General features: G+C 46.3%; 1 protein-coding gene and 1 long non-coding RNA gene across 5 annotated transcripts; one reads left to right on the plus strand and one right to left on the minus strand.

The window, feature by feature from the left end:
- Positions 1–112: 112 nt before the first annotated feature.
- LOC111972806 (E3 ubiquitin-protein ligase RNF31) lies at positions 113–13,738 on the minus strand. Its single transcript, XM_023999890.1, has 24 exons — positions 13,556–13,738; positions 12,875–13,082; positions 12,588–12,734; positions 10,929–11,084; positions 10,707–10,775; positions 10,458–10,602; positions 10,145–10,282; positions 9,861–10,020; positions 7,735–7,880; positions 7,372–7,532; positions 6,975–7,223; positions 6,539–6,886; positions 5,706–5,891; positions 5,359–5,565; positions 4,975–5,148; positions 4,637–4,735; positions 4,299–4,388; positions 3,812–3,926; positions 3,453–3,565; positions 3,146–3,259; positions 2,786–2,834; positions 2,561–2,657; positions 741–906; positions 113–609 (listed from the first exon to the last, which is right to left on the minus strand). The coding sequence occupies exons 2-24, from the start codon at positions 13,073–13,075 to the stop codon at positions 562–564; spliced, it is 3,378 nt and encodes a 1,125-aa protein (XP_023855658.1). The 5' UTR covers positions 13,076–13,082; positions 13,556–13,738; the 3' UTR covers positions 113–561.
- Positions 8,318–9,585, plus strand: LOC139028678 (uncharacterized). Of its 4 annotated transcripts, XR_011480903.1 has the most exons (6): positions 8,341–8,385; positions 8,422–8,474; positions 8,555–8,608; positions 8,720–8,772; positions 8,881–8,988; positions 9,026–9,585. It is a non-coding gene; the product is annotated as an uncharacterized lncRNA (long non-coding RNA). The 4 variants fall into 4 exon arrangements; XR_011480904.1 differs by lacking the exon at positions 8,422–8,474 and having other exon boundaries at positions 8,318–8,385; XR_011480905.1 differs by lacking the exon at positions 8,341–8,385 and having other exon boundaries at positions 8,415–8,456.
- Positions 13,739–24,258: the final 10,520 nt, after the last annotated feature.

Genomic DNA, 24,258 nt, shown 5'->3' on the forward strand with positions numbered 1-24,258 from the left:
TAAAGCAGGTTACTGCTTAGACATCTGGGGGCGACATTTCGCTCAAATATTGGATATTTTCTCAGAGCATATCTTGCAACTGATGAGACTAAATTGAGACCGGTCACAAATGTCATTTTTAAATCAATAAAATACTTTATTGCATGGCATACCTTAATGTTACACTCTGTATAGTATGTGCTATTGATCTCACAATATTGACTGCCATTTTGAAGATGACAGACACCTTCCCCTTATGAGTTCTGTATTTTAAACTCATATATTTAATCAAAATAAACCAGAAAGAGAGATCATGTATTTCTTGTAAGTCTTCCTTTGCAGCTTTATCCTTGTACAGAGAGGAAATTGAGATACTACCTGTAGATGTGTAATTGTGAACAAAATTATTTCAGAAATCTAATGAACCATATAACAAACAAAGCATGTTAAACTTCAATGAGATGTAATATAACAGCTAGGTTGGTAATGCTATGTGGTGGGAGGTTTGAAACCCGATGCTGTTTGCAAATAGGATACCTGTACTTTCCTTAAAATGGATAATAAAATCTTTAAAATCAATTTTCATCTCATCCGAGGAACCTTTTCTCCAAGTGGTACTTCCATCAGTTTCTGTAAAGAAAGAGTAAATGACACTTTCACACACTCTGAACCACAACAAAAACACTACATCAAAATTAACATAGAAACGATTTAGTGCAAACTTCCAGTGAGGACACAAGCCTAACTGAGTGATGACTGACCTTCAGCAGTCGAGCCTTGTACACCCTGTCATCCTCCCCCTCCCCTTGTTGCTCCTCCACCTGGTACCTCTTGCAGGCAACTGTCACCTCTTGTTGGTCGTAGAGAATAGCGGGGTCCAGGGTGTGTCCGTTGATGAGACTAACCAGATACTCTCTGTAGTGTTTACTACAATGGCACACACAGAGATAGACAGAGTGAGAACAGCCTAACAGCCAGAAAAAGTGGTTTAAAATTGATTATAAACTGGGTGGTTCGAGCCCTGAAAGCTGTTTGGCTGACAGCCGTGATATATCAGACCGTATACCACTGGTATGACAAAACATTACTTTTTACTGCTCCAATTACATTGGTAACCAGTTTATAATAGCACGAACCCCTGAGATACGGCTAAGGGCTATTAGTCGTGGTATATTGGCCATTTACCACACCTCCTCAGGCCTTACTGCATAAATATCATTCATTTTTCATGACATATCGTCAATAGGGCAGAGTGGGGTAAGTTGAGCCACCCTTGTTTCTAAGAAACCATACACAAAATATATAATTTGGCCAACTATTTAGGAAGAGGTCATCATTTCATGGAGTCTGTGAAGGAAGAAATCACATGGAAAAAGTGGAACGCAAGTTAGGTCCAAAAAGCGTATTTTCACCAAGTCAAATGAATGTATTGTGTTAGAGGTTTCATGATGCTTGTATCTAAACCAAAGTAGATCATTTTAAGATTGTTCTATACATCAGTTGCGTCTCTATGAGCTTCAATATTGGGTCCTCAACCTAGCATGAAAATGCATCCTTGTAGCTGTGTGGGATTATATAGTCAAAATGTTTGCCACTGGGTAAGTTGAGCCAATGGTTGAACCAATGGCAAGTTGACTTTTTCTTCCAAGGAATAATGCAAGGCAAAGTGTTTGTTAGGTGTTAAACCTGTGTTAAAAGATGATTCAAATGATTAAAAGACAAAAAAGCGATTGTGATTGGGTTCGAATTGTGTTTGGGAAATGAAGATAGGCATGGTTTTAAAAAGGTAGTGGTAATATTTCATTCAGTACAGAAATTTGTTGGCGACTTAACTTACCCTGTTCCGCAGCTCAACTTACGTAAGTTGTGCCAAGAGGCCACTTTTTTTTGTACAAATCATTTTTATTTTTTTTACCCCTTTTTCTCCCCAATTGGTAGTTAGTCTTGTCCCATTGCTGCAACTCCCGTACGGACTTGGGAGAGGCGAAGGTCGAGAGCCGCGCGTCCTCCGAAACACGACTCCGCCAAGCCGCACTGCTTCTTGACACAATGCTCGCTTAACCCGGAAGCCAGCCGCACCAATGTGTCAGAGGAAACACTGTACACCTGACGACCGTGTCAGCGTGCATTGTGCCCGGTCCGCCACAGGAGTCGATAGAGTGCAATGGGACAAGGACAACCTAGCCAGCCAAACCTGGACGTCACTGGGCCAATTGTGCGCCGTCTCATGGGTCTCCCGGTCGCAGCCGGTTGCAACACAGCCTGGGATCGAACCAGGATCTGTAGTGACGCAGCTAGCACTGCAGTGCCTTAGACCGCTGCGCCACTCGGGAGGCTTTTTTGGACAATTCTGATTATTTCCAGGGATACACAACATCCTGAAATATATGTAGATATCTTTATTAGAAAGAATACTGTATTTCCCTTGAACCACCTGAATGTAAAAAAATTCTCAATTTACCCCACTCTCCTCAACAATTAAATACAATACAATTGTGTGTGCGTGTGTGTGTGCGTGTGTGTGTAGTGCACAAACAAACAAACAATAAGGTATTTTCAACTATGTGTGTGTGTGACTCACTTGCAGAGTCCAGCTTGTACTGGCTGAGTTTGGACTCCACAGGGTGAGTCAATCTGCTGACCCCCCTCGTCCTTCTGCTCCATCACTCCGCACGCGTCTGAGTCACACAGAAAGGAGTCAGACAGAAAGAAAAAATTCAAGTGTGGGCAGAAAGAGAAAAAAAAATAGTGTCAAGTTCTCACAGATCTGGGATCTAAGAGAGGATAAACAAGAGGTCACTCTCACCAGTCTGTGTCCCATTAGGGGGGTCTGTGTTGAACTCAACAGCATTCCTCTGTGGACAAAATACAAACAACTCAGCTCAGAAACACAACATTGAAATGACAACCATTTAACGTTACCAGAACATTCCCAAAACATTCCCCCTGTAATATTCCCTGAACATTCTCAATAACATTCCCAGAACATTATCTCTGTAACGTTCCCAAAACATTCCCTCTGTAACGTTCCCAGAACATTCCCTCTGTAACGTTCCCAGAACATTCCTTCTGTAACGTTCCCAGAACATTCCCTCTGTAACGTTCCCAGAACATTCCCAGGACATTCCCCCCTGTAACGTTCCCAGAACATCCCTCGTCTCTGTACCTGCAGCAGGGCCTGTAGTCTGGCAGGCTCCCAGTCCCTGAGGTAGAAGAGACAGTCTCGTGGGTGATGAGCATGGAGACCTGTGATCTTACACTGGACTGTTTTACAAGCCGTCTGAGAGAGAGGGAGGGAGGGAGGGAGGGGGAGGGAGGGAAATGGGTGAAGAAGGGAAAGCGAAAAAGGAAACAGACATGAGACTGTGAATGTATGATAAGAAAGCCCTGGGGGAAAGGGAGATCCTTCTCTCTGACTGAATCCATTTAGTGACAAATATGGTACTCCATGCAGTCCCTTTTATGTGACTTACAGTGTGGAAGGGATTGTTGCAGCCGCTGCAGAACTGGTATCTGCATTGGGTGCAGCTGAAGTGCATGCAGCCCCCTTTGGTCAAGGCATACTGGAACCTGCAGTGAGGACAGGCTACGTAGAGAGATGAGAAGGGCCACATCATCGTGTTATAACAATTATGATGATGGTGATGAGATGGCATTGTGTGCCAGGAGTCAAGAGTCTCAAAGTAGAAGTGCTGATCTAGGACCAGGCCCTATCTGTCCAGATAATCGTATTTATCATTAACTACAAAAGGAAATCTGATCGTATATCAGCAATCATACTCTTTGTGAATATGGGCCAATAACTGCAGAATGTCTAGGCTGACTGACTCACTGATGCCGTTGTCCCGCAGGAACCCGGCCAGTCCCTGTCTCTGGTAGTCGGGGTCGTTCTCTCTCTTCCACAACTGGAACTGCTCACAGGATACATCCTGGTGCTGAGCTTCCCACTGACAGAGAGAGAGAGAGAGGGAGAGAGGGAGGGAGAGAGAGTGAGGGAGGGAGAGATAGCGAGAGAGAGGGAGGGAGGGAGAGATAGATAGAGGGAGGGAGAGAGAGATAGATAGAGAGGGAGCGAGAGATAGAGGGAGGGAGAGAGGGCGCGATAGAGAGAGGGAGAGATAAAGAGAGTGAGAGCGATATAGGGAGAGCGAGATAGACGGAGAGCGAGAGAGAGAGGGAGAGAGATGGAGGGAAATAGAGGGAGAGATAGAGAGAGAGAAAGAGAGACAGGCATCATTATTTGGGTCCCACATACACGTGGCTATGAAATTACACAATACATGGCAGGCAAGGTAACAACAGGTATCTTTTGTACTTACAGGCTTTTTGCATTGGTTACAAAAGCTCTTCATACACGTGGGGCAGGTGACTTTGAATTGGTTTCCATCATAGATAAACCCAAAGGTGCACTGAGAAGGGAAGAAGGAGGGAGGAGAGAGTGGTGAGAGTGGCGGCAGGTAGCCTGTTCCCCTGAGCGCCGAAAACATGGATGTCGATTAAGGCAGCCCCCCGCAACTCTCTGATGCGGAAGACACATTTCAGTTGAATACATTCAGCTGGACAACTGACTAGGTATCCCCCCTTTCCCTGAATGAAAAGGGAAATACAGTAGAGACGTAACTGTTGATGTGATGGAGCTGGTTAGAAACCCACTCACGTGACAACACCACAGGAACATGGGATCCTTCATCAGAGCATGTTCCATCAGCTTCTTGTGGAAGAGCTCGTACACCTCACGATCCAGACAGTCTCTCAGCTAAACACACGGCATCAATAACAATGTTATAAACATGAAACACAACCAGCAGCAGCTCATGATCGTCCCATTTCAATCTACCTATAGCCCTCCAAGGGATGCAAAATTGTAGACGTTTTCCAAAAATGCTCAAATTGGAATTTCTGAAAAAAGAAAACAGGTAACTGCTAACTGGATCTCTCACTTCTATCTCCATATCTTCCATTCCAAATAAAGTTGATTCTTCTTCATCTTCTCACCTGAATGTCCAGAGTGAAGAAGTAGCTGTCCAGGTGCTCAGGGTCGTTGATGTCTGGTCCTGCACACACAGGACACACCATGTCTCTGATGTGTTTGTCTCTCACAGCGATGGTGAAGTGCTGTGTGAAACACTCGTGGCACACCGAGCACTGACACGAGGTCAGGGACTGCATCTGAGATGTACAGAGAATATATAGCATTAATCCAATAACCCACATACCGGTATTAACAGTTTATAGGAAATTAAGCACCATATCTGAGAGAGGAGGGCACCAAAGTGAAAGTTACAGTCGGTCAATTGTACTAAAGAATGACAAAACAACATGCAGTGCAATGTAGCTACACCATTCCACACAAACTCAACCAAACTCCCAGCAGCCCACCTTGCTGTGGGGGAAGATGCTGAGGCAGCAGGGGCACTCGTTGTTGAGGAGGCGGCGGAGGAACTCCCTGTCCTGGGACTCTCTGACGGCCTGGATGACATCCTCCAGGGAGTACTGGGCATCAGGCTCCTGGAGTAGAGACAGGGCCAGCTCACAGCGCCCCCAGCTGGGCAGCTCGTACAACGCCAGCAGGCGCCTGCACATCCTCTGAGAGGACAATGGAGGGTAATGATGATGATGAACAACAATCAGATTATTTGTGTTATCTATGGCCTTGAAAAATGCAGTTTAGTTGACTTGTGCATGCTCTCTCTCTGTCTCTCTCAGACACACACTCTCTGCAGTACCTGCTTGTCAGGGTTCTTGGCATCAATGGGGGCCTCTGGCTGGTCGCTCCAGATGCGCTGGTGGAAGGGCTCCAGGAGGGGCCGCTGCAGCAGGGACAGAGCCCCCCGCACCTCTCCTCCACTCAGACGTAGAGCCTCCTCACACTGCGATGCCTCCCGGAAGCCCAGAGAACGCAGCTCCCGCATCTACACAGCAGAGACAGACCAGACCCAATCAGAGTGGAAACAGCTCTTTTATATCTCTTAGTATTACTGCATTGTTGAGGAGCTTGCAAGTAAGCATTTCACTGGACGTTTACACCTGCTGTATCCTGTGCACGTGACAAATAAACGTTGATTTGGTGCAGGTAGCCTAGCGGTTAAGAGCGCTGGGCCATTAACTGAATGGTCGCTGATTTGAATCCCTGAGCCAACTAGATTAAACATTTGCTGATGTGCCCATGAGCAAGGCATTTAAACCTAATTGCTCCTCTAAGTCGCTTTGGATAAGAGCGTCTGCTACCTGACAAAATTTTTTAACTGCAGTATACTTTGCATATAGGCTTAATTGTGACACAGACTAGCTCAGTAAGTAGCCTTGCACGAGTTGGAATAGCTCAAAGGAGCACAAGACTATCTGTGTCAAGCAGAGTCACCTCAGGTCCCATTTTTAGTCTTTGGTATGACTCGGCCTGGGATCAAACTCCCAACCTTCCAACCTCAGGGCTGACAATCTAACCACAAGGTCCCAGATGGGTCTAGTGAACGCTTGGTTATTTGAGTGGATATCTAAAGTGATTAGCCATATCAGTTTTGAGTGACCATTAGGGTCAGGTGAAAGGTCTGGTTCTCACCTTGGCCTGTCTGTCTCTGAGCAGCTGACGGACTGCTCTCTCAGTGTCACCCCCTGCTGCCAGCCATGCATGCTTGGCCTCAACCCTGGACAGCTGCACTCCCTCACCCAGCAGCACACTGGGACTCTGTTGCTCTGTCGACCCCCTATCCCTCTCTGTGTTATCCTGCGGCCCAGAAACCCTTGCTTTCAAGTTCTGCAAAGCTGCCGAAGCTGCCATGGCACAGATCTCATCCAGTAGGTGAGGCAGCTCTGATTTCAGCCAATCACAGGGGTTGACGTTGCTACCCCTGGAAACACAGAGGGCTGCGTACACCTCCTCAGGGCCCACTCCCTTCTTCTCTCCCTTCTGAGGAAGAACATCAATTTAGAAGTTAGAATAATACCAGTTAATGTGGTTTTAATTCACATTTAGAGTCAGTTCAAAAGCCACCTACTCGTATTTGATGGACAAGCTTCAGGCCTTCATCCCTCATCAGGTTCTGTCTCTTAATGTCGATGTTTACCCTGGAAGAGATCTCGGGAGGGACCTGGGGCGTCACAGGAAGCGGGACAAAGTCTTTGACTGGAGACTGCAGGAGGAGGGACTTGGGACTGGTGACTGCAGGATCTTTGCACGGCAGGTTGCACACCTCACAAACCACTGCAGGAGGAGAGTTCACATAGGTGCAGAACTGACACATCCACTACAGAGAGAGAGAGACAGCATGGGAGAGAGGCAGGGACAGGGACAGATTGTGAAAGATTAAAACCAAAAAGATACGCTTGAATGATTAGATCTCACAGAGCATTCCAACTCTAGAGAGTATTTAAAACACCGGGGGGGTGTGTAACCTCTGTTTCCTTGTCTGCCGTGGGTCCTGGCATGGGGAGTACTGGAGTACTGTTGAGTACTGGCGTGATAGAGGGACGGGTGGCCAGACGGGGGCGCTCACACACCTCACACAGTATACTGCTGCCTTGGTTCACCACCGTACAGCTCTTACACTGCCACTCTATGAAAGAGGTCAGAGAGGGTAGATAAACAGACAGCCTGGTATTGATCTTAGCTTCTGGTAATGTGTCATTATTATCACTGATATAGAGGCACAGGTGACGTGAACACCTCAAACAGGACAGGACAGGTGACTGATGTGTTGTTCAAATGAACGTCACATGAAAACTACTCAACAGTTGAGACGTGTATATGAATGTGACCTGGGTTGGGTGGCGGCTGCCCCGGGTCCTCCTGATCTATAAGGGAAGCGATGGCCAGACGGGGTCGTTCACAGGTCACACACAGCACGGCTTTCACCTCGTTGACTGTAGTGCACTGAGCACACTCCCATGAGGAAAGAGAGAGGCTAGAAAAGAGAAGAAACACAAGTGAGAGGAAAGAGAGGCTAGAAAAGAGAAGACACACGAGTGAGAGGAAAGAGAGAAGCTAGAAAAGAGAAGAAACACGAGTGAGAGGAAAGAGAGGCTAGAAAAGAGAAGAAACAGAGTGAGAGGAAAGAGAGAAGCTAGAAAGGAGAAGACACACGAGTGAGAAGGAAGAGAGGCTAGAAAAGAGAAGACACACTGATGAGAGGAAAGAGAGGCTAGAAAAGAGAAGACACACGAGTGAGAGGAAAGAGAGAGGCTAGAAGAGAAGAACACAGAGGAGAGGAAAGAGAGGCTAGAGAAAGAAAGAAACAGAGTGAGAGGAAAGAGAGAAGCTAGAAAAGAGAAGAAACGCGAGTGAGAGGAAAGCTTTGTGTCCAGCAGACGCCTCAAACTCTTTACGTTTCCGCTGGAAGTCATTCAGCGTCAGTGGAGCAGTCCGCAGCACTAGGTTGGGATGCTAGCTAGGTTGGGATGCTGCGCTTGGTTGGGTGCTGCGCTAGGTTGGGATGCTGGCACTAGGTTGGGATGCTAGCTAGGTTGGGATGCTGCACTAGGTTGGGATGCTGCGCTCGGTTGGGATGCTGCGCAGTTGGAGCTGCACTAGGTGGGATGCTGCACTAGGTGGGATGCTGCACTATTGGGATGCGCCTAGGTTGGGATGCTGTGCTAGGTTGGGATGCTGCACTAGGTTGGGATGCTGCACTAGGTTGGGGATGGGGCTGGCGGCCTAGGTTGGGATGCTAGCTAGTTGGGATGCTGCGCTAGGTTGGGATGCTAGCTAGGTTGGATGCTGCCCTAGGTTGGATGCTGCCGCTAGGTTGGGATGCTGCGCTAGGTTGGTATGCTAGCTAGGTTGGGATGCTGCGCTAGGTTGGGATGCTGCGCTAGGTTATGATGCTAGCTAGGTTGGGATGCTGCACTAGGTTGGATAGCTGCGCTAGGTTGGGATGCTGCGCTAGGTTTGGGATGCTGCGCTAGGTTGGGATGCTAGCTAGGTTGGGATGCTGCACTAGGTTGGGATGCTGCGCTAGGTTGGGATGGCTGTCGCTAGGTTGGGATGCTGCGCTAGGTTGGGATGCTAGCTAGGTTGGGATGGCTGCACAAGGTTGGGTGCTGCCGCTAGGTTGGGATACTGCGCTAGGTTGGGATGCTAGCTAGGTTGGGATGCTGCACTAGGTTGGGATGCTGCGCTAGGTTGGGATGCTGCGCTAGGTTGGGATGCTAGCTAGTTTGGGATGCTGCGCTAGGTGCGTCCTGTGTACCACATGAGTTCAATATTTTCAACTTGTGCGTAGCAAAACAGTGCGCTGGTACAAACGGAGGTTCATAAAAGGCAGTGCGCCCTGTTGGATAGTTTTCAGGAAACCAGCCAACAGAATGGCGTGCAAAATGAATATCCACATAACTGTTCTGTGCGTAATTTAGCGTGCCATCATGCAGGACAAACTAGTGATTTGAAATCAGTAGCCTACTCTATATGGGAACAACCAGTTCAGTTTAGTGATCTTGCTCAAGATGAATGTGCCAGAAGGTTAGAAACAAACTAGATGAATGTGCCAGAAGGTTAGAAAAAAACTAGATGAATGTGCCAGAAGGTTAGAAACAAACTAGATGAATGTGCCAGAAGGTTAGAAACAAACTAGATGAATTCCTGTAATGCGGCCTTGTGTGCAGCCGATGAAACCAGTAGGTCCATATGAGAATAACTTTCATCTGTTTTAATTATTAGCTTTGGTCAAACAGGTCAAAAATGATCTTCTCCATGCTGCAAATCATACTGCAGCCTTGCGAAGCGGATGTGCATCAAGTATGGAAGATGCGGTCTAGACATCTGACAAAAACAACATAGGGCAAAACGCATCTGGTGGACATATGGTGGAAGAAGTGAGTGATCAGGTTTGTGTGCGTATGTGTGCATGTGTGTGTAGAGTCGATTATAACACATCCTCATTTCTAACCTAAAAGCTCTTGTTAGTTTGGCGGGGGTAACCAGTGTCCTGTTGTGACCCTCGCGGTCAGGGTGAGAATGGTACAGTCTGTCACATTCCAGACACAGCCTCTGAGAACAGGTAGAGCAAGAGGCGTAGACTTGGGACATACCACAGATGGTACAGGTATCTACGGGGGGGGTTAAAGATGATAAGTGTTAGTTTACATATTAATGGGTAAGAATATTCAAAAGAATATTGGATTAAAAGTGAGATTTGAGCTGAAATCGTCAAAGCAATGACCCATATCTTACCCTGTATTCTATCTCTCCTGTGATTGGCTCTGGACGGGTGGCGGTGGTAGATGAGGTCACATGACTGACAGAAAGGAAGAGAACCACAGGGTGGGCAGAGGAGAGAGGGAGTGGCACCGCACAGATTACACCCCCCATCTGAAAGAGAGAGAGAGAGAGAGGGAGAGAGGAGCAATAAACAATACGCAATAAGTTTGACATCCAATGACAGTAAAACAGACAGGCAGATGACATATGCCAGTGGGGTTAGAAGTGGACAGGTTACCAGGTGACAGACAGGTAGACTCGTACAGGGAGTGGCTGTCTGTCTCACCTGTGGGAGTGGTGGGGGCGTGTCTTAGTCCAGGACTAGCAGCAGGTTTGGGTGGAGGAGATAGCGGCTGAAGGTCTTTCCCCCTGTCCCCATGCTCCTCTCCTGGTGGGATGACCACCGCATCAGACATCAGCTCTGGTTTCTCCTAAAGAGAGCAGAATAGCCCTAATTACAACAGTATCACAGAAAAAGGTAGAAGTAGAAACAGACAAACCGATTAACCACTCGACTGTACGTTGTTTCACAGACCTGGTTTGTCTTCGGTAGACTAAGGGATGGGATTATATTGCTGTAGATTTCTGGGTGAGCATGTGTACCCTGACAGACAACAACAACACAGTAACACATAAGAGTTAGCAAGAGATCAAACATGGAAACTCATCTTTATGGTTATCCTCAAATTGAGAGTTAGAACAATTTAAATATTTTAATTAGATAATAACACTCTTAGACTCTCATATGAACGTTCACCTTGATAAGCATGTCCAGTTCCATGCGCAGGGTCATGACCTCAATGGTCACTGCAGCAACCTTCCCAACGTCTGGATCTGTGACATCATCGGGGAAGCTGAGGCCATCTGGCTGCTGATTGGTGTAACCGTAGAGAAACAGGACTGACCTGCCACCCTGTAGAAAAGATAGCAGACAGTAGAATAAACCACCGTTGACTCAAATTAGTGAAAAAGTAAACTCAAATGCTTTAAAAATCACTGGGTACCCACTGCCATAGGTCTATGTCTATGACCCATGTGGCTTTTTAAACATCGCTTATTGATCCACTCCCTTTTTGAACAATCTGACTATTTGTAGTGAAAACAATAGACTCTAATCTGTCCTATGCACAAGGAAGTCAATAATGATCCTGTAATAATAAGAAAAGGGCAGTAAGTTCCTGATAGGAACTTAGGAACTGTGTTAACTAACCTCCAGACGAGCTTCAATGCCATTACAACTCTCCTTCCGTGGCCTCCAACTGCTCTTAAATGCAAGTAAAACTAAATGCATGCTCTTCAACCGATCGCTGCCTGCACCTCCCCGCCCGTCCAGCATCACTACTCTGGACGGTTCTGACTTAGAATATGTGGACAACTACAAATACCTAGGTGTCTGGTTAGACTGTAAACTCTCCTTCCAGACTCATATTAAGCATCTCCAATCCAAAATTAAATCTAGAATCGGCTTCCTATTTCGCAAAACAAAGCATCCTTCACTCATGCTGCCAAACATACCCTCGTAAAACTGACCATCCTACCGATCCTCAACTTCGGCGATGTCATTTATAAAATAGCCTCCAACACTCTACTCAGAAAATTGGATGCAGTCTATCACAGTGCCATCTGTTTCGTCACCGAAGCCCCATATACTACGCACCACTGCGACCTGTATGCTCTCGTTGGCTGGCCCTCGCTTCATATTCGTCGCCAAACCCACTGGCTCCAGGTCATCTATAAGTCTTTGCTAGGTAAAGCCCCGCCTTATCTCAGCTCACTGGTCACCATAGCAGCACCCACCCATAGCACGCGCTCCAGCAGGAATATTTCACTGGTCACCCCCAAAGCCAATTCCTCTTTGGCCGCCTTTCCTTCCAGTTCTCTGCTGCCAATGACTGGAACGAATTGCAAAAATCACTGAAGCTGGAGACTCATATCTCCATCACTAACTTTAAGCATCAGCTATCAGAGCAGCTTACAGATCATTGCACCCTTACATAGCCCATCTGTAAATAGCCCATCCAACTACCTCATCCCCATATTGTTATTTTAAAAATGTTTTGTTTTTTTGCTCGTTTGCACCCCAGTATCTTTACTTGCACATTCATATTCTGCACATCTATCACTCCAGTGTTTATTTGCGAAATTGTAATTATTTCGCCACTACGGCCTATTTATTGCCTTACCTCCCTATTCTTACTTCATTTGCCCACACTGTATATAGACTTTTCTATTGTGTTATTGACTGTACGTTTGTTTATTCCATGTGTAACTCTGTGTTGTTGTTTGTGTCACACTGCTTTGCTTTATCTTGGCCAGGTCGCAGTTGTAAAATAGAACTTGTTCTCAACTGGCCTACCTGGTTAAATAAAGGTGAGAGAAAAAATTGGGTTTAGAGAGGCCTGTCTCCCTCCTTTACCTTGATGGCGTCCACGGTAGCCCTGAATACTGGGTTGTTGTGCTTGACGCTGCGCCAGTACCTGGGCCTGCTGGGGCTGGTCAGGTTACAGCCATACTTTTCCAGGATGCTCAAGGCTTTAAAGAGCCGTCCCAAAGACTCTAGGACCTGATGGAGGGAGGAGAGGTGGGGGAGAAGGGATCAGGGGGGCAGAGGGGTTAACAAGAAAATGTGAAGGTGCAAGGCGTACAGTAAAGACAAAAATACATTTAGGGGGAAACTGGATTGGACAGAATATAAAACCTCACCTCTTCCCTGCTGTGCCCTGCTATGTTCTGTGTCACCATGGTCTGTGCTGTGATGTGGTGAAACTTGTCAGACAGGGACAGGGGAACATTGGCCATGAACTGGACATCAGCCTTCAATGCCTGGGCAGAGCCTGAATAGGACAGGAGGGACTCAGCTCTCCTCCGCACCTCCTCGAAAGGGACAGGCTGGGTACTCATCATTCACACACTGGGGGGATAGAGATAAATAATGACAGTAGGTCAACTCAGGGACGGGATTGTTGACTGATGTGCAGTAGGTAGGCCTACCGTCATTTCTTATGTATCTGGGTGTAACGTTACCGTCTAGCTACTCTGTCTACTGTGAACATGGATATCTCCAAGGTAGCTCAAATGATAGAACGCTCGCCAGGGTAACGTTTCTAATATAAGTAGTTCTGTCTGGATAACAGCTTCTGCTAAATGGCTCAAATGTAAGTACATTGAAGTTTCAACTTTTATCTCAAAATGACACGTGACTCTAGATAGCTGTAAACTTTACAGTTAGCTATCTGTAGTAGTGCATGTTCTGAAATTGAAGTGGCACATTGAGCTGGCTGGCAAGTCAATTCGTAATTATGCTCTAGCTAATGTATGACTGGCTAGCAAGGCGACATCGAAAGTTTATCATGACAGCCAGATCAGTGCCACTGCTTGCCTTACCTTTATTTTCTGCGTTTCCAGATGTATTTCGTGATCCAAGTCCTTATGAATCAAACTGACTGTTATAACAAGGCAAAATGTAGCTACATTTATAGTATCACGTCGGTCTTCTGAAGCATGTCTCCAAAAGCACAGCTAGCTAAAGTCACAACAACAGTGAAAATGTAGTTGACGCGGAAGTTGTTATCGAGAGGAGCGATGTAGAATAAACCTTGATGTACACTACCCTCTAGCGGTATTATAAATAATAGCAGTTACTGTAGTTACGCTTACTACAGTTAAAAACATTGTTATTATTACATTGTTATAAATCAATCATTCACTCAATCATGAAAGCCACAAACTGCAGTTCACGTGTCTTCTTGGAACTGAACACAGAACACTGTCTTGGAAACATTACTTTTCATGGTTGGACTGCTTTCATTCATTATTCATAGTATTAGAAATAACTTAAAAGACCAGTTCAACTCTTCTGTGTGTAAGCTTTTTTAATCATCTAAGCACAACATTTGCTCAATGTACAACGTTCAAAGATTGTACTTTCTCTGTTTTACCACTAGAGGAGGCACCTGCTATTTTAATCATTAATAGTGCCCTTTCATCGTGACAAGAAGAACCCACAAGACACAAGAAGAGTGTGATTTAAGTTTTTGCAATGACAATGATATGGTCACTGACTAGGTGACCCATACGGTAGTGGTCAGTATCAGGGCTTGAGCCATAACAACAAAATTACCTTTCTTCAGGCGAGGGCCTGAATCTGATATCTAATATCTAATTCAGGCCTGTACTGACATACACTATATGACCAAAAGTATGTGGACAACTGCTTGTCGAACATCTCATTCCAATATCATAGGCATTAATATGGAGTTGGTCCCCCCTTTTCTGCTATAACAGCCTCCACTCTTCTGGGAAGGCTTTCCACTAGATGTTGGAACATTGCTGCGGGGACTTGCTTCCATTCATCCACAAGAGCATTAGTGAGGTCGGGCACTGATGTTAGGCGATTAGGCCTGGCTTGCAGTCGGCGTTCCAATTCATCCCGAAGGTGTTTGATGGTGTTGCGGTCAGGGCTCTGTGCAGGCCAGTCAAGTTCTTCCACACCGATCTCGACAAACCATTTCTGTATGGACCTCACTTTGTGCATGGGGGCATTGTCATGCTGAAACTGTTGCCACAAAGTTGGAAACACAGAATCGTCTTGAATGTCATTGTACACAGGTAGCATTAAGATTTCCCTTCACTGGAACTAAGGGGCCCGAACCATGAAAAACAGCCCCAGACCATTATTCCTCCTCCAACAAACTTTATAGTCGGCACTATGCATTGGGGCAGGTAGCGGTCTCCTGGCATCTGCCAAACCCAGATTTGTCCGTCGGACTGCCAGATGGTGAAGAGCCGTTCATCACTCCAGGGAACGAGTTTCCACTGCTCCAGAGTCCAATGGCGGTGAGCTTTACACCACTCCAACTGACGCTTGGCATTGAGCATGGTATTCTTAGGCTTGTGTGCGGCTGCTCGACCATGGAAACCCATTTCATGAAGCTCCCGACAAACAGTTATTGTGCTGACGTTGCTTCCACAGGCAGTTTGGAACTCGGTAGTGAGAGTTGCAACTGCGGACAGACGGTTTTTACATGCTAGTCGCTTCAACACTCGGCGGTCCCGTTCTGTGAGCTTGTGTGGCCTAATCACTTCGCGGCTGAGCTATTATTTCTTCTAGACATTTCCACTTCACAATAGCAGCACTTACAGTTGACCAGGGCAGCTCTAGCAGGGCAGAAATTTGACGAGCTGACTTTTTGGAAAGGTGGCATCCTATGATTGTGCCATGTTGAAAGTCACTGAGCTGTTCAGTAAGGGCATTCTACTGCCAATGTTGTCTTTGGAGATTGCATGGCTGTGTACTCGATTTATACCACCTTGTCAGCAACGCGGTGTGGCTGAAATAGCGGAATCCATTCATTTGAGAGAGAGACAGAGAGAGAGACAGAGAGAGAGAGAGAGAGAGAGAGAGAGAGAGAGGAGAGAGAGGAGAGAGAGAGAGAGAGAGAGAAGAGAGAGAGAGAGAGAGAGATGAGAGGAGGAGAGAGAGAGAGAGACGAGAGACGAGAGAGAGAACAGAGAGAGAGACAGAAGAGAGAGAGATAGGCAGAGAGGAGAGAGAAGACAGAGAGAGAGGAGGGAGAGACAGAGAGAGAGAGAGAGAGAGAGAGCAGAGAGACGAGAGAGAGAGAGAGAGAGAGAGAGAGAGAGAGGAGAGAGAGAGAGGAAGAGAGAGAGAGAGAGGAAGGAGAGAGGAGAGAGAGAAGAGAGACAGAGAGAGAGAGAGAGAGAGAGACAGAGAGAGAGAGACAGAAGAGAGAGACAGAGGAGAGAGATCACAGCTAGAGCACGAAGATGACATGACGAGAGAAGAATACGACCAGAGAGAGAGAGAGAGAGACGAGAGAGAGACAGAGAGAGAGAGATAGACAGAGAGAGAGTGTGAGCACACAAGTTAAAATAAATAAACATAAATATGGGTTGTATTTACAGTGGTGTTTGTTCTTCACTGGTTGCCCTTTTCTTGTGGCAACAGGTCACAAATCTTGCTGCTGTGATGGCACACTGTGGTATTTCACCCAGTAGATATGGGAGTTTATCAAAATCGGGTTTGTTTTCAAATTCTTTGTGGATCTGTGTAACCTGAGGGAAATATGTGTCTCCAATATGGTTTTACATTGGGCAGGAGGTTGCTAAGTGCAGCTCAGTTTCCACCTCATTTTGTAGGCAGTGTGGACATAGCTTGTCTTCTCTTGAGAGCCAGATCTGGCTACGGCGGTCTTTCTCAATAGCAGGGCTATGCTATCTTTGACTATGTACAAGTCTGTACATAGTCAAAGATTTCCTTAAGTTTGGGTCAGTCACAGTGGTCAGGTTTTCTGCCACTGTGTACTCTCTGTTTAGGGCCAAATAGCATTCTAGTTTGCTCTGTTTTTTTGTTAATTCTTTCCAATTTGTCAAGTAATTATATTTTTGTTTTCTAATGATTTGGTTGGGTCTAATTGTATTGCTGTCCTGGGGCTCTGTGGGGCCTGTTTGTGTTTGTGAACAGAGCCGCAGGACCAGCTTGCTTAGGGGACTCTTGTTCAGGTTCATCTCTCTGTAGGTGATGGCTTTGTTATGGAAGGTTTGGGAATCGCTTCCTTTTAGGTGGCTGTATAATTTAACAGCTCTTTTCTGGATTTTGATAATTAGCGGGTATCGGCCTAATTCTGCTCTGCATGCATTATTTGGTGTTTTACCTTGTACACAGAAGATATTTTGGCAGAATTCTGCATGCAGAGTCTCAATTTGGTGTTTGTCCCATTTTGTGAATTCTTGGTTGGTGAGCGGACCCCAGACCTCACAACCATAAAGGGCAATGGGTTCTATAACTGATTTAAGTATTTTTAGCCAGATCCTAATTGGTATGTTGAATTTTATGTTCCTTTTGATGGCACAGAATGCCCTTCTTGCCTTGTCTCTCAGATCGTTCACAGCTTTGTGGAATTTACCTGTGGCGCTGATGTTTAGGCCAAGGTATACAGTATATAGTTTTTTGTGTGCTCTAGGGCAACAGTGTCTAGATTAATTTGTATTTGTGGTCCTGGCGACTGGACCTTTTTTGGAACACCATAATTTTGGTCTTACTGAGATTTACGGTCAGGGCCCAGGTCTGGCAGAATCTGTGCAGAAGATCTAGGTGCTGCTGTAGGCACTCCTTGGTTGGTGGCAGAAGCACCAGATCATCAGCAAACAGTAGACATTTGACTTCAGATTCTAGTAGGGTGAGGCCGGGTGCTGCAGACTGTTCTAGTGCCCTCGGCAATTCGTTGATATATATGTTGAAGAGGGTGGGGCTTAAGCTGCATCTCTGTCTCACCCCATGGCCCTTGGGAAGAAACGTGTGTGTTTTGGGCCTATTTTAACCGCACACTTGTTGTTTGTGTACATGGATTTTATAATGTCGTATGTTTTTCCTCCAACACCACTTTCCATCAATTTGTATAGCAGACCCTCATGCCAAATTGAGTTGAAGGCTTTTTTGAAATCAACAAAGCATGAGAAGACTTTGCCTTTGTTTTGGTTTGTTTGTTTGTCAATTAGGGTGTGAAAGGTGAATACGTGGTCTGGCGTATGATAATTTGGTAAAAAGCCAATTTGACATTTGCTCAGTACATTGTTTCCACTGAGGAAATGTACAAGTCTGCTGTTAATGATAATGCAGAGGATTTTCCCAAGGTTGCTGTTGACGCATATCCCACGGTAGTTATTGGGGTCAAATTTGTCTCCACTTTTGTGGATTGGGGTGATCAGTCCTTGGTTCGAAATATTGGGGAAGATGCCAGAGCTAAGGAGGATGTTTTAGTATAGCCAATTGGAATTTGTTGTCCGTATATTTGATCATGTCATTGAGAATACCATCAACACCACAGGCCTTTTTGGGTTGGAGGGTTTTTATTTTGTCCTGTAACTCATTCAAGGTAATTGGATAATCCAGTGGCTTCTGGTAGTCTTTAATAGTTGATTCTAAGATTTGTATTTGATCATGTATATGTTTTTGCTGTTTGTTCTTTGTTATAGAGGCAAAAAGATTGGAGAAGTGGTTTACCCATACATCACCATTTTGGATAGATAATTCTTTGTGTTGTTGTTTGTTTATTGTTTTTCAATTTTCCCAAAGTGGTTAGAGTCTATGGATTCTTCAATTACTTTGAGCTGATTTCTGACGTGCTGTTCCTTCTTTTTCCGTAGTGTATTTCTGTATTGTTTTAGTGATTCACCATAGTGAAGGCGTAGACTCAGGTTTTCTGGGTCTCTATGTTTTTGGTTGGACAGGTTTCTCAATTTCTTTCTTAGATTTTTGCGTTCTTCATCAAACCTTTTGTCATTGTTGTTCATTTTCTTCGGTTCTCTATTTGAGATTTTTAGATTTTTAGAGGTCAAATATACTGTTAAGATTTTCTCCTGCCAAGTTTACACCTTCACTATTACAGTGGAACGTTTTATCCAGGAAGTTGTCTAAACGGGATTGGATTTGTTGTTGCCTAATTGTTTTTTGGTAGGTTTCCAAACTACATTCCTTCCATCTATAGCATTTCTTAATATTACTCAGGTCCTTTGGCTTTGATGCCTCATGATTGAGTATTGCTCTGTTCAAGTAGACTGTGATTTTGCTGTGGTCTGACAGGGGTGTCAGTGGGCTGACTGTGAATGCTCTGAGAGACTCTGGGTTGAGGTCAGTGATAAAGTAGTCTACAGTACTACTGTCAAGAGATGAGTTATAGGTATACCTACCATAAGAGTCCCCTCGAAGCCTACCATTGACTACGTACATACCCAGCGTGCGACAGAGCTGCAGGAGTTGTGACCCGTTTTTGTTGGTTATGTTGTCATAGTTGTGCCCAGGGGGGCATATGGGGGAGGGAATGCTGTCACCTCCAGGCAGGTGTTTGTCCCCCTGTGCGCTGAGGGTGTCAGGTTCTTGTCCAGTTCTGGCATTTAGGTCACCACAGACTATTACATGTCCCTGGGCCTGGAAATGATTGATTTCCCCATCCAGGATGGAGAAGCTGTCTTTATTAAAGTATGGAGGTTCTAGTGGGGGGATATAGGTAGCACACATGAGGACATTTTTCTCTGTTAAGATAATTTCCTTTTGAATTTCTAGCCAAATGTAAAATGTTCCTGTTTTGATTCATTTAACTTCTTTGGGGTAGGGGGCAGTATTTTCACGTCTGGATGAAAAGCATGCCCAGAGTAAACGGCCTGCTACAAAGTCATAAAAGCTAGAATATGCATATTATTAGTATATTTGGATAGAAAACACTCTGATGTTTCTAAAACTGTTTGAATGATGTCTGTGAGTATAACAGAACTGTCACGTTCCTGACCTGTTTTCTGTTAGTTTTTGTATGTGTTAGTTGGTCAGGACGTGAGTTTGGGTGGGCAGTCTATGTTTTCTGTTTCTATGTTGGTTAATGGGTACCTAATATGGTTCTCAATTAGAGGCAGGTGGTTTTCATCTCCTCTGATTGAGAATCATATTAAGGTAGGTGTTGTCACATTGTTTGTTGTGGTGGTTGTCTCCGTGTCCGTGTTTGTTTGCACCATACGGGACTGTTTCGTTCGTTCATCGTTTTATGTAGTCATTTTTCCTGTTCGTGCGTTCTTCGTGTTATTACAGTGTCTATGAAAAAGTTTGGCACCCTGACAATTTCCATGATTTCCATTTAGAAATAATTGGGGTTTTGGATCAGCAATTTCATTTTGATCTATCAAATAACTGATGGCCACAGTAATATTCAGTAGTGAAATTAGTTTATTGGATAACAGAAAATGTGCAATATGCATCAAAACAAAATTAGACAGGTGCATAAATTTTGGCACCCCAATAGAAAATCACATTAATATTTAGTAGAGCCTCCTTTTGCTAAAATAACAGCCTCTAGACGCTTGCCATAGCCTCTAATGGTGTCTGGATTGTGGATGAAGGTATTTGGACCATTCCTCCTTACAAACATCTCCACTTCAGTTAGGTTTGATGGTTGCCGAGCATGGACAGCCCGCTTCAAATCATCCCACAGATTCTCAATGGTATTCAGGTCTGGGGACTGGGATGGCCATTCCAGAACATTGTACTTGTTTCCTCTGCATAAATGCCCGGGTAGATTTTGAGCAGTGTTTTGGGTCGTTGTCTTGTTGAAATATCCAGCGCCGGCGTAACTTCAACTTTGTGACTGATTCTTCAAACTTATTCCAAGATCTGCTGATATTCAATGGAATCCATGCGACCCTCAACTTTAACAAGATTCCCAGTACCGGCACTGGCCACACAGCCCCACAGCATGATGGAACCCCCACCAAATCTTACTGTGGGTAGCAAGTGTTTTTCTTGGAACGCTGTGTTCTTTTGCCGCCATGCATAACGTCCCTTGTTATGACCAAATAACTCAATCTTTGTTTCATCAGTCCACAGCACCTTATTCCAAAATGAAGCTGGCTTGTCCAAATGTGCGTTTGCATACCTCAAGCGACTCTGTTTGTGGCGTGTGTGCAGAAAAGGCTTCTTCCGCACACTCTCCCATACAGCTTCTCCCTGTGCAAAGTGCGCTGAATTGTTGAACGATGCACAATGACACCATCTGCAGCAAGATGATGTTGTAGGTCTTTGGAGGTGGTCTGTGAGCTGGTTTTGACCGTTCTCACCATCCTTCGCCTTTGCCTCTCCAATATTTTACTTGGCCTGCCACTTCTGGCCTTAACAAGAACTGTGCCTGTGGTCTTCCATTTCCTCACTATGTTACTCACAGTGGACACTGACAGCTTAAATCTCTGCGACAGCTTTTTGTAGCCTCCTCTAAACCATAATGTTGAACAATCTTTGTTTTCAGGTCATTTGAGAGTTGTTTTGAGGCCCCATGTTGCCACTCTTCAGAGGGAGAGTCAAAGAGAACAACAAACTTGCAATTGGCCACCTTAAATACCTTTTCTCATGATTGGATGCACTTGTCTATGAAGTTCAAGGCTTAATGAGCTCACCAAACCAATTGTGTGTTCCAATTAATCAGTTCTAAGTAGTTACAGGTATTCAAATCAACAGAATGACAAGGGTGCCCACATTTTTGCATAGCCTATTTTTCACATCTGATTTAATTTCATACAACTTAATATTGCTACACTAAAAATCTTTGTCTGGACAATACCCCAGTACTCAGCTTTTATTAGAAAATGAATGGCAGTGCCACTGTGATCATTTTCTTGTGACGACAGAGTAAATTATTATGCAGCCTCAGAGGGGTGCCCAAACTTTTCATACGACTGTATGTAAGTTCGTATGTTCAGGTTTGTCTACATTCTTTTGTTGTTTTGTAAGTATTCAAGTGAAGTTCGTGTTTGTCGTCTACACTTAAATAAATTCATTATGTCTAAATACAACGCTGCAGTTTGGTTCAATCCCTGCTCCTCCTTTTCGGATGAAGAGGAGGAGGAACGCCGTTACAGAACCACCCACCAATCCAGAACCAAGCAGCGTGAGTTCGAGCAGTGGACATGGAGGACGTGTTTAAATGGAAAAGGTTGCTACACATGGGAGGAGATCCGAGCTGGAAGAGATCGCCTTCCATGGGAACAGCTGAGGCGATTAGGAGAGCGGAGGCAACGGGAGAGAGAGACCAGATTTATGAAGGTACACGGCTAGCACGGAAGCCCGTGAAGAAACCCCAAACATTTCTTGGGGGGGGCTAAAGGTAGTGGGCCAAGGGCAGGTAGGAGACCTGCGCCCACTTCCCAGGCTAAACGTGGAGAGCGGGAGTACGGGCAGACGCCGTGTTACGCAGTAGAGCGCACGGTGTCTCCTGTACGTGTGCATAGCCCGGTGCGGTTATTCCACCTCCCCGCACTGGTAGGGCTAGATTGAGCATTGAGCCAAGTGCATGAAGCCGGCTCTACATATCTGGCCACCAGTGCGTCTCCTTGGGCCGGCTTACATGGCACCAGCCTTACGCATGTGTCCCCGGTTCGCCTACATAGCCCGGTGCGGGTTATTCCACCTCCCCGTACTGGGCTGGCGACGGGGAGCATTCAACCAGGTAAGGTTGGGCAGGCTCAATGCTCAAGGGAGCCAGTACGCCTGCAGCGGTCCGGTATTTCCGGCGCTACCTCCCCGCCCCAGTCCAGTACCACCAGTCCTACACCACGCACCAGGCTTCCAGTGCGTTTTCAGAGCCCTGTTCCTCCTCCACGCACTCTTCCTATGGTGCGTGTCTCCAGCCCAGTGCCTCCAGTTCCGGCACCACGCACTAAGCCACCTGTGCGTCTCCAGAGCCCTGTACACACTGTTCCTTCTCCCGTACTCGTCCTGATGTGCGTGCCCTCAGCCCGGTGCCACCAGTGCCGGTACCACGCACCAGGCAAATAGTACGCTTTGAGAGTCCAGTGTGCCCTGTCCCTGCTCCCCGCACTAGCATGAAGGTGCGTGTCCTTAGCCCGGTGCCTCCAATTCCGGCATCACGCATCAGGTCTACAGGCGCCTTATCCGGCCAGAGCCATCCGTCCCCCAGCGCCATCTGAGCCATCCGTCTCCCAGCGCATCTGAGCCATCCGTCTCCCAGCGCCATCTGAGCCATCCGTCCCCAGCGCCATCTGAGCCATCCGTCTGTCCCGAGCCATTAGAGCCGCCCGTCTGTCCCGAGCCGTCAGAGCGATAGTCAGTCAGGAGCCGCTAGAGCCATTCGTCAGACAGGATCTTGCCAGAGCCGCCAACCAACAGGATCTGCCAGAGCCGCCAACCAGACAGGATCTGCCAGAGCTGCCAACCAGACAGGATCTGCCAGAGCCGCAACCAGACAGGATCTGCCAGAGCCGCCAACCAGACAGGATCTGCTAGAGCCGCCAGTGAGCATGAGCGTCCAAGCCGTCAGCCAGCCATGAGCGTCCAGAGCCGTCAGCCAGCCATGAGCAGCCAGAGCCGTCAGCGAGCCATGAGCGTCCAGAGCCGTCAGCCAGCCATGAGCGTCCAGAGCCGTCAGCCAGCATGAGCGTCCAGAGCCGTCAGCCAGCCATGAGCGTCCAGAGCCGTCAGCCTGCCATGAGCGTCCAGAGCCGTCAGCCAGCCATGAGCGTCCAGAGCCGTCAGCTAGTCATGAGCGTCCAGAGCTGCCATGTATCCAGAACTCCCCTCAGTCCAGAGCTGTTCTCTCTGTCCGGAGCTGCCCTTCAGTCCGGAGTTGCCCCTCTATCCTGAGCTACCTCTCTATCCTGAGCTACCTCTCTATCTTGAGCTACCTCTCTATCCTGACCTACCTCTCTGTCCTGAGCTATCTTGTCCCGGAGCTGTCCCTTATTTTTGTGTTGCCTCTGTGACGACCCTCCCACTCTGTCTGCCGTATTCTCTCTTTGTTCTTGTTTCCTTATTAGGATGCCGGTGGGCGGAGTTGGGAGGGTCGTCAGCTACATGGGAAACACCTGGGCCCACTGCCATAGGATAAATGCACCACTTCCCCATTCATGGAGGAGACTCTCTCCATGCAGACACCTTGATAGATTCGGTTATGTTTCATGGTGCTTTTTGGTTGTTGTTTTAGCATCTTTCAACACCCTGCATTATCACATTCATTCATGCATGCAAACATTCACTTACACTACTGTTTACTGATTACACACACCATTTATATTATACCTAGTTTCTTTATTTAATAAATATATTTTGTTACTCCTATCTCCACGTGGTCTCCCTTTTGTTACGGGCTTGAGCCGGTTCGTGACAAGTGGGGGCTCATCCGGGATCAATTGAACGTATTTGTTTGGGAGAACGTGGAGGTACGTGTTTGGTTTAAATATTTTGTTTGAGTTGATAGGCCCAGTATTGGTTGCCTTAGTTGTTTGGTGGTGTGCTGCGTTGGAGAGAGTACATTGGTTAGTTTCCAGGCCCTGCCCAGCCTGGAAACTCTTGTTCTACTTTCTTTGGGACATCGGTCTGAGGTGAGTAATCGGCTGTGTACCTCAGTGGGAGATTTGGATAGGGTAGTACTATTTACTACCCGGAGCTATAGCCTTTTACCCCTGATAGGTTTAGCGACGTGTTTCATTTTTGGAATATGTTGGGCATGGTTAATGTTTGTTATTTTTGTGTGGTGTCTGTGGACTGAGCAGTTGTCTCGGGGGCACATCCGTGG

This window comes from Salvelinus sp. IW2-2015, linkage group LG14 (genome assembly GCF_002910315.2).
Source record: "Salvelinus sp. IW2-2015 linkage group LG14, ASM291031v2, whole genome shotgun sequence".
Classification (NCBI taxonomy): Eukaryota; Metazoa; Chordata; class Actinopteri; order Salmoniformes; family Salmonidae; genus Salvelinus; species Salvelinus sp. IW2-2015.

Excerpts from the sequence above, each read along its gene's own strand:
- LOC111972806 (XM_023999890.1), bottom strand. The coding sequence starts at position 13,075 with ATGATGAGTACCCAGCCTGTCCCTTTCGAGGAGGTGCGGAGGAGAGCT. Across the intron at positions 10,021-10,144 it reads CAGGAGAGATAGAATACAGG|ATACCTGTACCATCTGTGGT; the intron begins GTAAGATATGGG and ends CCCCCCCCGTAG. Across the intron at positions 7,533-7,734 it reads GCAGCCGCCACCCAACCCAG|AGTGGCAGTGTAAGAGCTGT; the intron begins GTCACATTCATA and ends CCTCTTTCATAG.